A 14237-nucleotide genomic window follows, 5' to 3' on the forward strand; every position below is an offset into this window, starting at 1 on the left:
GCAAGCAGATCGTCCAGTTTTTATTTCTGCAACCCCCCCCCCAAAACAACAACAACAACAACAACAACAACAACAACAACAAAACCCAGACAGAAACAAACAAAACAAATTAAAATGAATTAAGTCAAACAAAACATTGAAAAAACAGCAGTGCAACGCTGCCACCACGTGGCTAAACATGAGATTACAAAAAAAAAAAACGTTTTAAGGGGATCCGTCTGCTCCTGCTATAGGACACAGACTCAAACACTGCAAAAAGGGAAACTTGGGCATATTTCAGTGACTTATTTAAACATCTGCATCGATATATATATATGGCTCAGATAATTACTGATCCCCCCCTCCCTCCCTCTCCCTCTCAGTAGATACCATTCATGAGCAGCTGGTGTGAATGAGGACGGGTTTTCTCCTCCATCTCGCATCATCACCACCATCACCACCACCGTCGTCGTCAGTGCCTGTCACGTGGTGCGTCGGGAGCGGGCGGTGGGTGTGTCTAATCGCGTGTGGCTTCATTCATAACTACAGTCTTTATTTGAAGCCCAAATTAAAGTATGCAGACGGGGCAGGCTGCCGGTGGACCGCTTCAAACGGAGTCTACAGCCGGGTGAGTCCGATCCTTGCGCCTCACACACACACACACACACTGATCAGGTTACACGGACCTACAGCTGTGCTCACGGTTTAATGTGGTACTATTTCATTATGTAATAGGTGGGATAGGTGACACAGCCGACTCTAGATCGCAGCATCTGATTTATTGGGGCATGTCTGAGGCGCGGGCGGGGGTCCTCAGCTGAGCCCCCACACTCCAGCGTGTCCGGCACATGAAGGCTCCTGGGTGACTAATCGTGATTTATTCCCCGCAGGCTGAGATCAGACGTCGCAGAGATATGGGGCTGTCCTGATCCGCGGGTTTTCGGAGGAGAGGGGAAGATGCTGCCGAGGCTGCTGCTGCTGCTGATGCTGAGGCTGCTGAGCGCCGCCGGCTGCAGCGGATCGCTGTAGTCGGGCCCCACAGAGCGGAGCGAAGCACCGTCAACAACGCCTGTATAGACCGTAAGATGCATCACATCTGGAGCACATCATCGTGCAGTCACACGTCAGACTGACATCCATTACCCGCCCCCCTTGCTCCTTAGTCCGGACAGTATTTATGAAAGTGACACCATCCGCTCCATTACCGTGACATAAAGTACACCAAGACGTCGTCAGAGATGATGTTACATTCTAACATGACTTCAGACCCTGGGACTAACACGCGCACGCACGCACGCACGCACGCACGCGTTGGATTAGGTTATATTTTTTGCCACCAGTCGGGGTCAGTGTTTTAAACTTCAGCTTCAGTATTTACCGACAAAATGATGGTGAAGCTGATGCACTGCTACTAGGTTACAATTACTAATACTATAGCACCGAAAATTATTTTTTAAAAGATCATGATAATAACGACAATAATGACATTTTCCAAGCCTGACTGGAGATTCACGGTCTGTCCAGCTTCTAAAACTCAAGCAATCCAGTATTTTAATAAATATGTTAATAATTAGACTTGACTTAATTTGTGAAATTAGTTTAAAAGAGCCCCGTGGATTTGTCTGGATGTAATAATTGAATACACAGAGAATGCAAGAGTGCCTTCAAGGATACATTTTAAAACCATCATCCAAAGTTTATGACTGACTGTTACGTGATCAGCAGAAAGAAGACAGATGGTTTCTGAAAAAAAAAAACATCTGGAGTTATAATTAATCTAATTAATTATCTGTTCTGGTTTTGCATGATCCCAGCGTGGTGGAAACCCTCCAAGACACACACACACACACACACACACACACACACACACACACACACACACACACACACACACACACACACACACAGAGAGAGAGAGAGAGAGAGAGACCATTAAATGCTCACTCTAACCTCATTCCATCTCAAAATTGTGTCTTCCTGAGTTGAAATCCTCATGTCTGTTATGGGGATCTGCTTTTTTGCCCACATAAAGAAGACCCGTGTCCCCCTCAGTGTACATCTCACCAGTGATTAAGGTCCCCCCACCATACCCCGACTGCTCTCAAGCACATTTTGACAAGTGCCAAGCGTTCACTGAAGATAATTCGACAGCAGAAGAATGGGCCGTGTGTGTCTGTGCGTATTCTCGCCTCAATTCAGAGCTGCGTTCACATCATAGTTACCTCGAGCTTGTTGGTTTGTATGAGCTCTTACATAAAATATGGCTCTCACATGGTGAGGGAATGTGCGGCGGTGTTATCAGCATGCTTGAAGAATGCGGTCTTGAGCCGATGTTACACAAGCTGAACTCTGTGTAAATATTAATGGGGTGTCAGCTCGTCTTCCTTTGCTCGCACCTTTCTGCAGGAGAGGTTAGTTTACCAGATGTGAGCAGATGTTTGGGAGCTTTAGCTGAGAGACATTTGTGAGGGGTTTTGTGCCATTTCGGTGGATGTCAGCTAATCTCAGCAAAGCAGTCGACCCAGTCAACTGTCAGGCTTACATTCTTGGGGATGTTAAAGGGGAATTACTCCAGTTTTGCAATATCCAGCTCAGCTGACTTGTTTTTGGAGGTTATTAAAGTCTGATGAATTCATGTTATCTCCATGATCCGTGGCTGCTGGTATGCAGACAGCCTTCATTACTAACCAGCGTATTTCAAGTTTGAGGGGAGTGGATGAGCTCCAGGAGGAATTCAAAAGAAGATTCTGCTGGAGTGCATTTTCTAGCCTAAAAGTCTGCAGCATCAAGCACCGGAGCCAGGGTTTTTAGCAATATTGAACTCTGTAGATTTCCATATTTTTCATCTTTTCAGTTTCTTCAGAAACCTCGCTTTTGGATTCCTTTGCCGCCTTAAAACCCCACCGTGTGCCATTTATCTATAATTACCACAAAGTCCGGCTCAAATTGTCAAAATGCCAGCTTTCAGAAACAGCTCTGATGGCGTGACGCACCACAAATGCACTGTAGCCGTGGTCTGCATCTTCATCTTATAAAGACATTAAAGCTGAACTATCAGGTTCTCTGCCAAACCATCAGCCCGCACACGCATCCCCAAATTATTTCCAGGCAATGAGTAACAATCATCACCCTAATGATATGAAGATGTAGCTGCACATTGCTGCTGTGCCATTCTCAAATGGTCTTTCATTTGATGTGGACATGACAACAGATAACATCCTGTGGTAAAAATACGGCTGCGAGTACATCTGTGCGTGCAAGTGAGATGTGATGACGCATAAGTTGTGAGTTCTGCGAGACAGAATTACAATAGTGGTTTTAAATGGCCCATTTGTCGGGTACTATTTTCAGCTGTGCATTAATACTCTCTGGGTGCTCTCATTAATATTTTACAGCACTGATGTATGTGGTATTTAAAATAAACTCTGCCATATGCTGACTGTAAAACAAGAGCACATCACGCTGTACAATGCTGTGGCTCTCTCAGGTGTTTTGGATGGTTATAAAGTAGAGTTATGTGGCTCAGAGGCTTATCCTACCGTGCAAAAGTCTTGAGTCACCCTTCATTTCTTTTGGTTTTGGTATGAAAATGGGAAATAGGTGCAGCGATATACTGAAACAGACTGAAGCGGTAGCTGGCGTAGGATCCGACCCCTACTTGCTTTACCTATCTCCCGACCTCCTGCACACTAAGTGACAACAGTTTCCATTCTGATGAAGCTTCAGTGAACAGTAGATGGATCAATTGAAGGATCAGATGCATCTTTGAGGTCTTGTGTTTGCTGGATTTTCTTTCTCATTTCTTAAGGACATGACTTGCAGACATTGTTTATCTGCTGTAGATAGTTTTGCAGTCCTGCAACTTCTTCGTTTGTCCTCCAATTGTCCAGTTTCCTCACATTTTTAATGACACTCTGCAGACCATGCTGAGATACGTCAAGTTTTCAGCTGAAATTGGAACAAACAATGTGTAAAGAAATAAGGCGTTACTCAAGACTTTATGCACTGTTTATTTGTAAACGTTATGATTAGTGAGGGCTTTGACATTTTCATATCCTTAGCATATCTTTAAAACTCCTTTGTCCAACAGGCTAGCCAGTCCCAAATATTTTTATTTTGCAGTCTTGATAACTAACCCGTTTCAGTGTTCAGGGTGTATACCAGTATTATAAAAGTTGCGCGATCAGAGCACCCTGCAGTGGAGTTAAATTCCCAGCCTAGATGATTGTTTCAGCCCAGTCTTGTGGGATCTTTCCACACCGACTTAGTTCTGGATTCGATGAGAAAACGACTGCGCATCTTACCAGTGATCACACTGTTTACACCTAAGACTTTTCAGCATAACTTAACAGGAATTGTGTTGCTGTCTAGTAAGAAGCGTCAGCTCAGTGTGTGACATTCTTCACTTTCTCATCCTCTGCAGGGTTCACTCACACCGACCTTTACCATGAGCAATGATCTGCCTGTTCTGACAACTCTGACTGAGAGCTCCACTGTGAGTACTGTCAACACCTTTGACACAAACTGGTCAGTGCGTCCACTGGTGCTGTGCTCGGCAAATTTCAGTATTGATCTAATAGCAAGTAAACACAGGGCCAATATGACTGACACCAGTGCTTTCAACTTATAAAGACAGCTTATGTAGGGGAGAGCAGTGTGTCATGATTTGATGGATCACTAAAGCATGTCATGCTAGTATCGATCTGATACCAACACTAGCATTGATCTGTATCAATTTAAAGCAATATTTGAACTGAATACAAGCTACTGCTGGACATAGATGGGTAACATCCTCTTGACTTACTGTCACCTGGATCTGGAGCTGTATTGTTAATAAACACTGAAGCCGAATTTGACCAGAATAGGAACTGAAATCTTTAACAAACTGAAGTAATAAAGTAGCTTTTGTTCTTTCCTGGCAACTAGCGAGATACCGGCAGACTAATGGCTCAGACAGGTCGAGCCTCTGTGTGACATAAAGGACGGTTTTCACTCTCTCCTGTCTGCAGTGGACGAGTTGGCAAATATAACATTAGAAGACATTAGAAAATATCACTAAAATACATTATTATTACTACTTTATTACTATAGTTATTTTTAGGCGTTTGGACCCTAAAAGGGTCTAAACTCACATGAATCATCAGCCCTTTCTGGTTTAATAAGCAGATAATGACGTTAGATTGAGCCTGTGATTGAAGCTGACTGAGACTGATTGAGGCTCATACTGAAGAGCCTCTGAGAGCATAGTGGAGGCAGTGAAAATCAGCTGTTTTTGCTCCTTTCAAACGTGCACACGCCGTTTTATAACAGGCCGTTGCTTTTCTTTGCCTCATGTTCGGAGTAAACTGGATATATTTGGGGGTTGGCTCGCTCTTCTGACAACAACTTTAAATAGGCAGCAGCAGGCTTCGGGTTTGCTTTAATAACCTTGCTGCTGCTCCTATTAAGGTCATCATCTAAAAGTTGGAGCTTCTCCGCCTCACAGTTAACTCTAAAGCTCCATAATGGCCGTATGTCACACTTTCCTGCTGAATTAAAAAACACAAAGACTTGCAGCAGATGAATATTCTGCATGTGATGCGGGGGGGGAGAGAAACCAATTATTTTTCCTGCTTTTTGAAGCTGACATGGGAAGAAGAGCCAGGAAAGTCTCGGTGCAGTGTGTGGATTGCTCATGTGCGTTGGAATCCTCCTCCTCTTCCTCCTCCGATTTCCATTTTTAGCCTGCTGAGGCCTCATTTCCCCTTCTTTGAGAAGAGCTGGGAAATTGAATTAAGGGTCTCGCTGACGTTTCGATTAGCATCCACGGGCTCACTCAGCCAAGACAGAGTATTAATCAGACGAACGCAGATGTACACAAGTGTGCGTCTGGATAAGAATCACTGTGAGGGACTTAAGAGAGTCTTTTAGTGTTAATTCCACTCATTAAATATTACAGCGCTTAGCTGACCGCCTAATGCCAAAGAGAGAGAGAGAGAGAGATCCCTCAGTGCTGTGAAGCTCTGAACTGTGCAGCCACCAGTTCACTGCAACACAACGTAACAACAGAGATACTGCATGTAAGCTTGTGCCTTATTGTGCTTCTGAAGGAAGGAGTTATGAGCTCCAGCTATGCCATGTGAATACAAGCGGTGCAGATTAATTTGATGTTGCGCAACCCAAATGGGAGAAGAGTACAGAGAGTACCAGTTTGACGGGTTTTTAGTGAGACGCTTTGTGTTCTTAAAAAGGGAGAAATTCAGATTTTTAAACTTGTTACTGTCAGCAGTAACACTTGTTTTTTCTTGAAGTGCAAAAATAGCTTTAGTGTTACTGTTTCATTGGTATTTGATTAACACTGCTTTTCCATTTGCACTTTTCTCTAATATTTGTTAATAAACAATGAGATGAATTAAACTGGTCACTGGATTAAACCACGAGTCGGTAAAGTGACCCCAGCCTTTCTGTGTGCTCTGTCATCTTCTTCAGCCTCAGCTGTAACAGACATGCACACTACTGATGAGTTTCAGTTCAGATTGAGACTAACAAATCAATGGCAAAAAAATGACCCTCTCGTTATGGTGTCATAAGTTGGTTGTTACACTAAAACTTTCAAATGTAAAGCTACTCGTTATGTGGAATGGTCCTTATTAATATTACACTGTGATGTATATAAAGTGGGTCCATGGTGTAAATGTTAACACATTTGCCATACACATGTCAAAGATCCCTCTGAGCTTTTGTGATATGGTGTGTTATCCTGCTGGAAGAAGCCATCAGAAGATGGAAACACTGTGGTCATGAAGAGACGGACTTGATCAGCAACACTCAGGTGCTCATTGGACAAAAATATCCCCCACAGTATTACATCAACAGCAACATGAGCTGTTGAGAAAAGGCTTGAGCTTTCATGTGGTTTGCACCAAATTCTGATCCTACCATCAGGAAGTCCATGTGAGCTGTAGCTTTAGTTTCCCATTCTCAGCAGACAGGAACCTGCTTCTGCTTCTGCGACGTGTTTAGAGATGCTCTTGTGCACAGCTTGGTTGTAAAGAGGGGGGTATTTGAGTTACTGCTGCTTTTATACCAGTTCAAATCAGTCTGGCGATTCTCCTTGGATATTTTCTCTTTTTAGAAACACTTTCTGTAAACTCTAGATCATGTGGGGAAAAAAAATCAGTAGATCAGCAGTCTGGCCCCAGCAGCAACGACGGCCACTTAAAATCACCTTGTTTCTTTATTCTGATGTTCAGTTTGAACTTCATCAGATCGTTTTGACAACATCCACATGCCTAAATGCACTGAGTTGCTTCCATGTGATTGATAATGCAGATATCTAGTCGTCCAAGCAGTTGAACAGGTGTAATTTTCTTTATATTTATTTTATGGAACTTATCCAACTTTGAAAACAAACCTTGATTTATTGATTTAATATTTGATTAATAATTTGATTAATATAAGCAAGATGTTATGGCTGATTGCCCCTCTGAAATGAAAAAAGGTTTGACCAAACGTGCCACCCTCTTTTCACGATTGCCTCCCATCAGGATGTGCCGGTGTCGGCCGGTCAGGTAGAGAACTATGTCCTGCTGTTGGTGCTGCTGAGCGTTTTCGCAGGGGGGATGCTGGTCCTGCTCTCCCTCCTGCTCCTCTTCTGTCACCGGTGCTGCATGGGTGGGAGACGCTACTCCAGGTGAGCGCTACCTTGCAAAGTGACACACTGCGTGGGGACTAGCAGGTCAGGCTTGCCTCGACGGCACTCGGGGATTACAGGGGCCGATGTGATTATGACCGCCGTGGATTAAAGCTGAAAATGAAATGGAAAGCTGCGAGGTGACGCTGTGTTTTTGCTTCCACGAGAGAGATCTGAGTAAAACTCATTTGCCTCTTTCAGAGCGAGCGATGACCCTGAGAAGACAAACACCACTTATGCTGAGGATTCTCAGCCCACGCAAGGTCAGAGCTGTGTAAATGTTTCACGTTCTTGTTTTTTTCTTTCGGTCCGCTGTCGTCAATAACTCCATTATTCCTCTCCCTTGCTGTGTCCTTGTTGTCGTTGTCACTCAGAAATCACCATTCGTCTCGATGAATCGGATGCCCTCTCAGCATCGAGCTGTCACGATGGAGAGTCAGAACGATTCATCTCCACCGGGTCCACGGGCCGCAGAGTCTCCTTCAATGAGTCTGCACTTTATGAACAGGAGAAAACGACTCAGGACAAAGGACGCAGGTACAGCTCAACTGAGCTTGGGATTTTTTATCATTTAGATAAGCTGTTTGATGCCATGAGCTCAGGCGCTCAATCTTTATGTTCAGGTACACCCTGACCGAAGGAGACTTCCACCACCTGAAAAAGGCCCGGCTGACCCACCTTCACCTGCCTCCGGCACCATGTGACCTAAAAATACTCACCATCATGGAATGCGACTCAACAGAGAGCAGCACCATAAACATCAGTGAGACAGCAGCTCCCAAGCTACCCCTCACCATCTACCAGGTATGCTTGAAATCACACATTGTTCAGTCACTGGAGCAGACTCTCTCAAGGATAACATGCGATTCAATTCTTTCTCTCCAGCCCGCTAAGAAGAGAGTCTCTGACTGGATGGGCCAGAGCCTCAGCGGGGGTCTGCCAGGAGACCGACACCACTCCGTCATCCTGGACGAGGGGCCCAGGCAGTCTTTATCAGCCATGAAACCACAGCACACACGTTCTCAGACAGTGAGTTTGACTTTTATTCACCTCCCACTGAGAATAAAAGAAATAGGTGGGTCTTAATAAGTCTTAAAATTTAAAAATAAGCCTGCATTCAGTAAAAGGCAGGAATACAGTATACAATTAAGTGCAGATTCATCTGCTTTCATCAAACATTAACAGAGCTGTGAAAATCAGCTGCCACGGGCGCTGAAAGCTGCTGATGCGCTTTGACATCAGTCATCACTGCTACTCAGTGACAAAATGACAAACTGCTGTCCCCCGAGGACTTTGCCTCTGCCCATCACAATCCATCTTAGCTCTCCCGCTTCAGCTCCTCCTTAATGTGTCACCACCACCCTCCCCGTCCTCCTCGTCTCTTCTGCCAGATGGAGGCTATTGGCGACAGGGGAGAGGCCGAGAGCGAGACGAGTCAAACTGTGGGCCAAGCTTCAGTTCTGCATTTCTTCTCCAAACTGCGGCGTCACGCCAGTCTGGAGGGGGCAGGGCCTTACTTCAGGAGGTGGAAGTTTGACACCACGCATCGCGCTGCAAGTCTCGATGCCAAAGGTTTGTGTGCATGACAGAAATGGATCACTCAGACATGGTTAGTTCAGCCAGGGCACAAAATCAGTCACAGTTACAATCCTGACAAATACGCTGGACTCGGTTATGATGACTAAAGTTGGTGGTTTGACCCCTGGTTAGTCCAGTCTGCTTGCCAAAGATAGTGAAGCCCGTGTGGCTACAAATGTTATCATTTTAGATAAGGATCTGTTGTCACTGATGCTCTGCTCCGTCTGGGAATCGTGCTCTCATGTATGCATGTGGATGGACAGAAAAGTCCCAGATCAGAGCCATGCTGCCAAATATGTATTACTGCTGATGGGAATATCACGCTTCTTTTGACTTTAGCGGCCCTGACTGAAATAAGACTGAAAGCGTGGGTAAGGGCTAACCTTCTTATCATATGAATTTCTCACAGGGTCCCCCAAGAGAAGGCCCTTTCAGAGACAGAGAGCAGCCAGTGAAACCACTGATCACACTGAAGACGATTCCTCTCCTCTCCGAGATGAGGCCATTGAATCTTTTCCACATACACCCATCCAGACCGGAGGCCTCCAGTCACTCTCTGCAGAGTCTCTCTCTCATCCCCAAACTGCACCCACATCTTCAGTCTTCCTTAGCAGGTACACCTCTGCCTATAATACCATGACTTAACACCATGCAATTTACCGAATTGTCTGACAGTTTTCCCATCATTGCAGGCTTAATCTGGAGCCCATGGTGGAGGTAGGTGGTAGCAGCACCAGGAGAGAAGAGTTCAGTTTGCCACCAGATCGCTGCCTCGCCCAGAGGCAAGAGGAGGTTACAGTTAATGGAACAGGAACACTGAAAGAGGCAGTCGTAGGAACAGCAGCAGGATTGGGAGGAGACGGGCTGGAGTCAGCGGACGAAGATGAGTTGTTTGGGATGCAACAAGAAGCTGTCATTCCGGAAAGGTTTGAAGACATGTTGAGGAAAGACGCAAAAACAGATGGTGCGATGGCAGACGCAAGGAAAAAGAACGAGGTAGAGCCAGATGATGGAGATGAAGTGGTGTTGGGGGCAGAAGCCAGACAAAGGACCGACTTGGGCTCATCGCTTTCCTTCATGCTTCCCCAGGAGAGCCTGGAGGCGCCTCCTTCCTTGTACAGAGAAATTTGGAGCTTGCGAGCCTCTCTGGAGCTGTATGCTTCCTCAGACCAGAGCAGCACAGACCGGGAGTCCATCCGCAGCGATGCGGACAGCGTCTCATCCCTTGGCGGTGCAGGAGCTCGTTCTGGCCTCGACAGTTGCTTGTCCCAAGACCTGGATGATGAGCCTGAAGGAGATGGGGAGGGAGAGGGGTTGGAAGGGGGAACCAGAGGGGCATTGGGTTTAGACAGTGAGATGGGAAGTGGACCTGGGGGAGAGGGTGAGGGGGGGAACAGAAAGCTCCTTCAGATGGACAGTGGTTACGCCTCCATCGAAGCTCCATCCAGGGCCCCTGAGGAGATGCGACTGTTTGGGACTCCCGGTGCCCCACGAGGGAAAACGGCATCAGAGAGGAGGTTGTTTTTCACCAACTCCGGTAGAAAGGGTTCAGTATGTGAGAGCATCGAGGCCAGGCTGTTTCAGGAGGAGCTGGAGGATGAGATGGCAAACAGCACCGAGCCAGAGGAGAAACTAAAGGAGAAACCACAGAGCGGCAGCCAAACTCTCACCCTCCAAGATTCACATCAACCTCTGAAATCTCTTCACCCTCAGAAATCTCCAGAATCGCAAACACAGCTGATGTCTCCACTTGTGAAAACAATCGCACAGCCCACCAGTCCTCACCGAACACGTCTCCGCCGCCGTGACTACAGCATAGATGAGAAGACGGACGCCCTATTTAACGAGTTCCTTCGCCACGACCCACGGTTCGACCAGCAGGACTCCCCGTTACGTTCCAGGCACCGATCCAGAGTTCACCTCCGGAAACAGTGGCAAAGACATAAGCAATACAGCGATCCTGGCTCGAGCTCTGGGGGAAGATACTCCCCGTCTTTGGAGAGGCAGAGGTTCACGCCGCTGAGGAGAGGGGACAGCGCTGGTTACCCTCTGGACACCAGATACCACAGCACCCTCTCGCGCATCGCAAGTGCTGCTGATGAAGAAGCCAGCGAGGTCGCGGCTTCTGAGGAGGCAGCAAAGGAAAGAGCAGAGAGCGCAGATCCATCACACGAAGGCGCGGCAGAGGATTCCCCACAAAGCGCTGCCAACAAAACATCCGAAGGAGACGAGGCAACAACAAAGAGCAGCTCTTGTTGTGCAGCTTCAGCTGGTGAGACCGATGGCTGCCAAGCCTCCGCAGAGAGACAGACAGCAGAAAGCACAACTTGCCAGTCTGTAACCACGGTGCCTGCACAAAAGAGCTTCATGGACCCAAGAGTTGACAACAAGAACAACAACAGCAGTCAGGCTATCCTATCAGAGGTCTCCCTGCAGGCACAGAGCAGTCTGACAGACAAGCTAGCTGTGTCAGTGGAAGAGAGGCTTTACAGCGGCCTGCGCAGCACAGAGATCAGCCAGGGGGAACCGGAGCGTGTGCTCACAGTGGCTCGCACAGCCTCACCTGGATTCAGTCCCACGTAACTTGTTAATGTCTGTTTTCCAGTCTGTTGTCTATAGAGCGCACACCCAGATAAACGGGTCCACAACAGTTCAAACATCCTCGTGTTTCAGATGTCTTAAAAAAAAAGAAAAAAAAAAAAAGGACGGAAGTACATTCTCGCTCAAGCATTTCCATTCACACCTCAGCTGTCACTGTGATGCCCATGTGACGCGTGATAATCCCTTCCATTGGTAATCATGGGAAAAAAAAAAGAAGAAATAAAGAATTGCACTCAACCCATCATAAGGAAACCTACATATTTTCAGACTTAACTGAATTCTTGGCATGCTACCGTAGGTCCGAACATCATCATATGTGAATACTGTACAGTTTACAAAAAAGCACTTTGATGGGAAGACAGACAATGATGGCGTTTGTTCCCCCTCATTTTAAAAACCATATCCTCAAGTGTCCTTCTTGTCTCGACCATCATGAGGTTAAATGTCTGTGTGAGCTGTTGTATCAGAACAATGCTGACCATGTTGAAAAAAAGAAAAAAAAAAAGAAACAGCGTAACAATTCTTCAGTGCTTGCAGCCCTCTCTTTCATGAACATGTCTTAAAAGTAAAAACAGATGGGAAGCACAATCCAGTCAGCAGGCGTTTTTCCATCCTCATATTTTACCCGTTTTTATTCTTGTTAGCCATCTGTCCCCTGTGCATCAATCAGGTTGTGTCCGGGAGGAGTGGAGTGAGTGCTGCTGAGGGAAGACTGACAGATGATGCTTAAATAGTGACACAGTAGCCTCTCAGGCTTTTAGACAGATGGTTTGGTGATGGGAGAGCCGATGCTGTGAGGCACGGGAGGTTGGAATAGCTCCTGCGACATTGTCTGTCAGAAAGGCAGTGTGGCAGTGGGAGTGTGTGCTTCCAAATAAAAGTTTGGTGATTTACTGCATTTCTCAAAATCAGCAATGGAAGTAATCTTACTAAAAAATGAAGGCCGGGTAGGCGAAGTCAGATTCTTTTATGCCACAGAGCTCCATATTTGTTGTCTAAACATTATTACATAAACATCAGTGAGTCACACTGTTGGACTGTTCTGTCATTACAATGAGAGCAGCTACCGAGCCCCGCAGACATCATCCCGCTGCCATAAATACAACGCCGAGCACCAAATGCATCATTCTCCAGCTGAACGCTGCCCTGCCAACGCTCGGGGAAAAAAAAGCACTTTTTACACTTGAGAGATACTCGCTTCTTTGCCAGAAAAATCTCAGCCCAATGACTTTAACCTGCATCGCACAACCATCGTAAATCTAAGCAACCCATCCAGCTGGGTAGAAAGTGACGTGCGGCTTAATTATGCAGTCCAGAGAGTCTCAGAGGCGTCTTCTGGTGGAAGTGGTTTAAGGCAAAATTTAACAGCTAATCTTAAGATGAGAGTCCATGGGAACAAGCGTAATTATCCTCAAAGCTTTAAGAATATTAAATGCTCGCGGATGAACTGTACAGCAAACTCTCTTAGCTGATAACTGGTTTTTATGAGCTCTTCATCCAGCTAAGGGATTTTAAACTAGTCACACAATCCTGATGTTTGGTTTATATAATCTTTGTGTTGTTGTTCTAAATAACTCCTGGGAATTATTTTTTAAATTTCCTGTGAAACTACAATTTGCATCTTTAAGGACACGTTCGTTGTCAATATATCACATTTTGTTTCGTTCAGTCCATGAGTACATCACCTCCCTTAGGAGAACCAGAAGAGACGCTACACCAAGGAATTGATCTAATATGGAAAACTAATTATCAAGTTTTCCTCTCCTGCTTTCAGTTTGTACTCTTTGTTTTGCATTCATGTGAGAAATACTTCATTTTCTAATGCGTGATGAAGACTGTCAACTGGGAAATGAAACGGTAGGTACACAGGTTTTTTTTTAACTTCTGTTTGAGCTCAAATGTGCATCTCATGAAATTTTTAACCCTCGTTCAGGGTGAAGCGTGTGCTTTAGTGTGCAGAAAATTCAAAACGTCTCGCAGCCTCAACAAAAGCTCGACCTTGTGAGGCGAAAAATCGATTTGCACTTTAAGTTTTTCAGATTTTCCTTTTTAATAAATGAATTTTTGCTGCTGATCTGTCAGCTGACACAAGAGTGAGACCAGTAACCTTAAGTGTGCCCTCACGTACAAATCACCCTCCCGTCTTCGGTCTGTTAGCGCGACATCTCTCTTCTTCATTTGTCTCGTCGTACGGAGAGCCTCTCCGTCGACCTTGCTGACGTGGGAAGCGCTCATCTCTCTCTCCCTCCCTCACAGTGGTGACTCACCTGCTCTCTGATCTATTCCCAGTGAGGAGCTGATGATGGGCCTGCCTGCGTAAGAGGGGGGTTGGGGGGGAAAAGGACACCCGCTGAAGTGATCGGCACAGCAAAGAACATCACTGCATGCCGCCCGCAACCGCAGCATC

General features: G+C 46.0%; 1 protein-coding gene across 1 annotated transcript; it reads left to right on the forward strand.

Annotated features, from left to right (window-relative positions):
• The first annotated feature begins 489 nt into the window (after nt 1–489).
• Nucleotides 490–12704, forward strand: cbarpa (CACN subunit beta associated regulatory protein a). Its single transcript, XM_085389855.1, has 11 exons — nt 490–607; nt 870–1059; nt 4403–4474; nt 7506–7651; nt 7853–7914; nt 8026–8188; nt 8275–8455; nt 8537–8680; nt 9043–9223; nt 9639–9843; nt 9922–12704. Exons 3-11 carry the CDS (start codon nt 4427–4429, stop codon nt 11810–11812), a joined length of 3021 nt encoding a protein of 1006 aa, XP_085245981.1. The 5' UTR covers nt 490–607; nt 870–1059; nt 4403–4426; the 3' UTR covers nt 11813–12704.
• Nucleotides 12705–14237: the final 1533 nt, after the last annotated feature.

Source organism: Rhamphochromis longiceps, linkage group LG18, assembly GCF_057381845.1.
Source record: "Rhamphochromis longiceps isolate RC_006_pf linkage group LG18, R_longiceps_female_GT1.1, whole genome shotgun sequence".
NCBI classification, from domain to species: domain Eukaryota; kingdom Metazoa; phylum Chordata; class Actinopteri; order Cichliformes; family Cichlidae; genus Rhamphochromis; species Rhamphochromis longiceps.

What these genes read in the sequence shown, in the direction of transcription:
- cbarpa (XM_085389855.1), top strand. Translation starts at nt 4,427, where the DNA reads ATGAGCAATGATCTGCCTGTTCTGACAACTCTGACTGAGAGCTCCACT. An exon ending in GGTGGGAGACGCTACTCCAG is followed by an intron (nt 7,652 to 7,852) that starts GTGAGCGCTACC and finishes TGCCTCTTTCAG; the next exon opens with AGCGAGCGATGACCCTGAGA. An exon ending in TACCCCTCACCATCTACCAG is followed by an intron (nt 8,456 to 8,536) that starts GTATGCTTGAAA and finishes CTTTCTCTCCAG; the next exon opens with CCCGCTAAGAAGAGAGTCTC.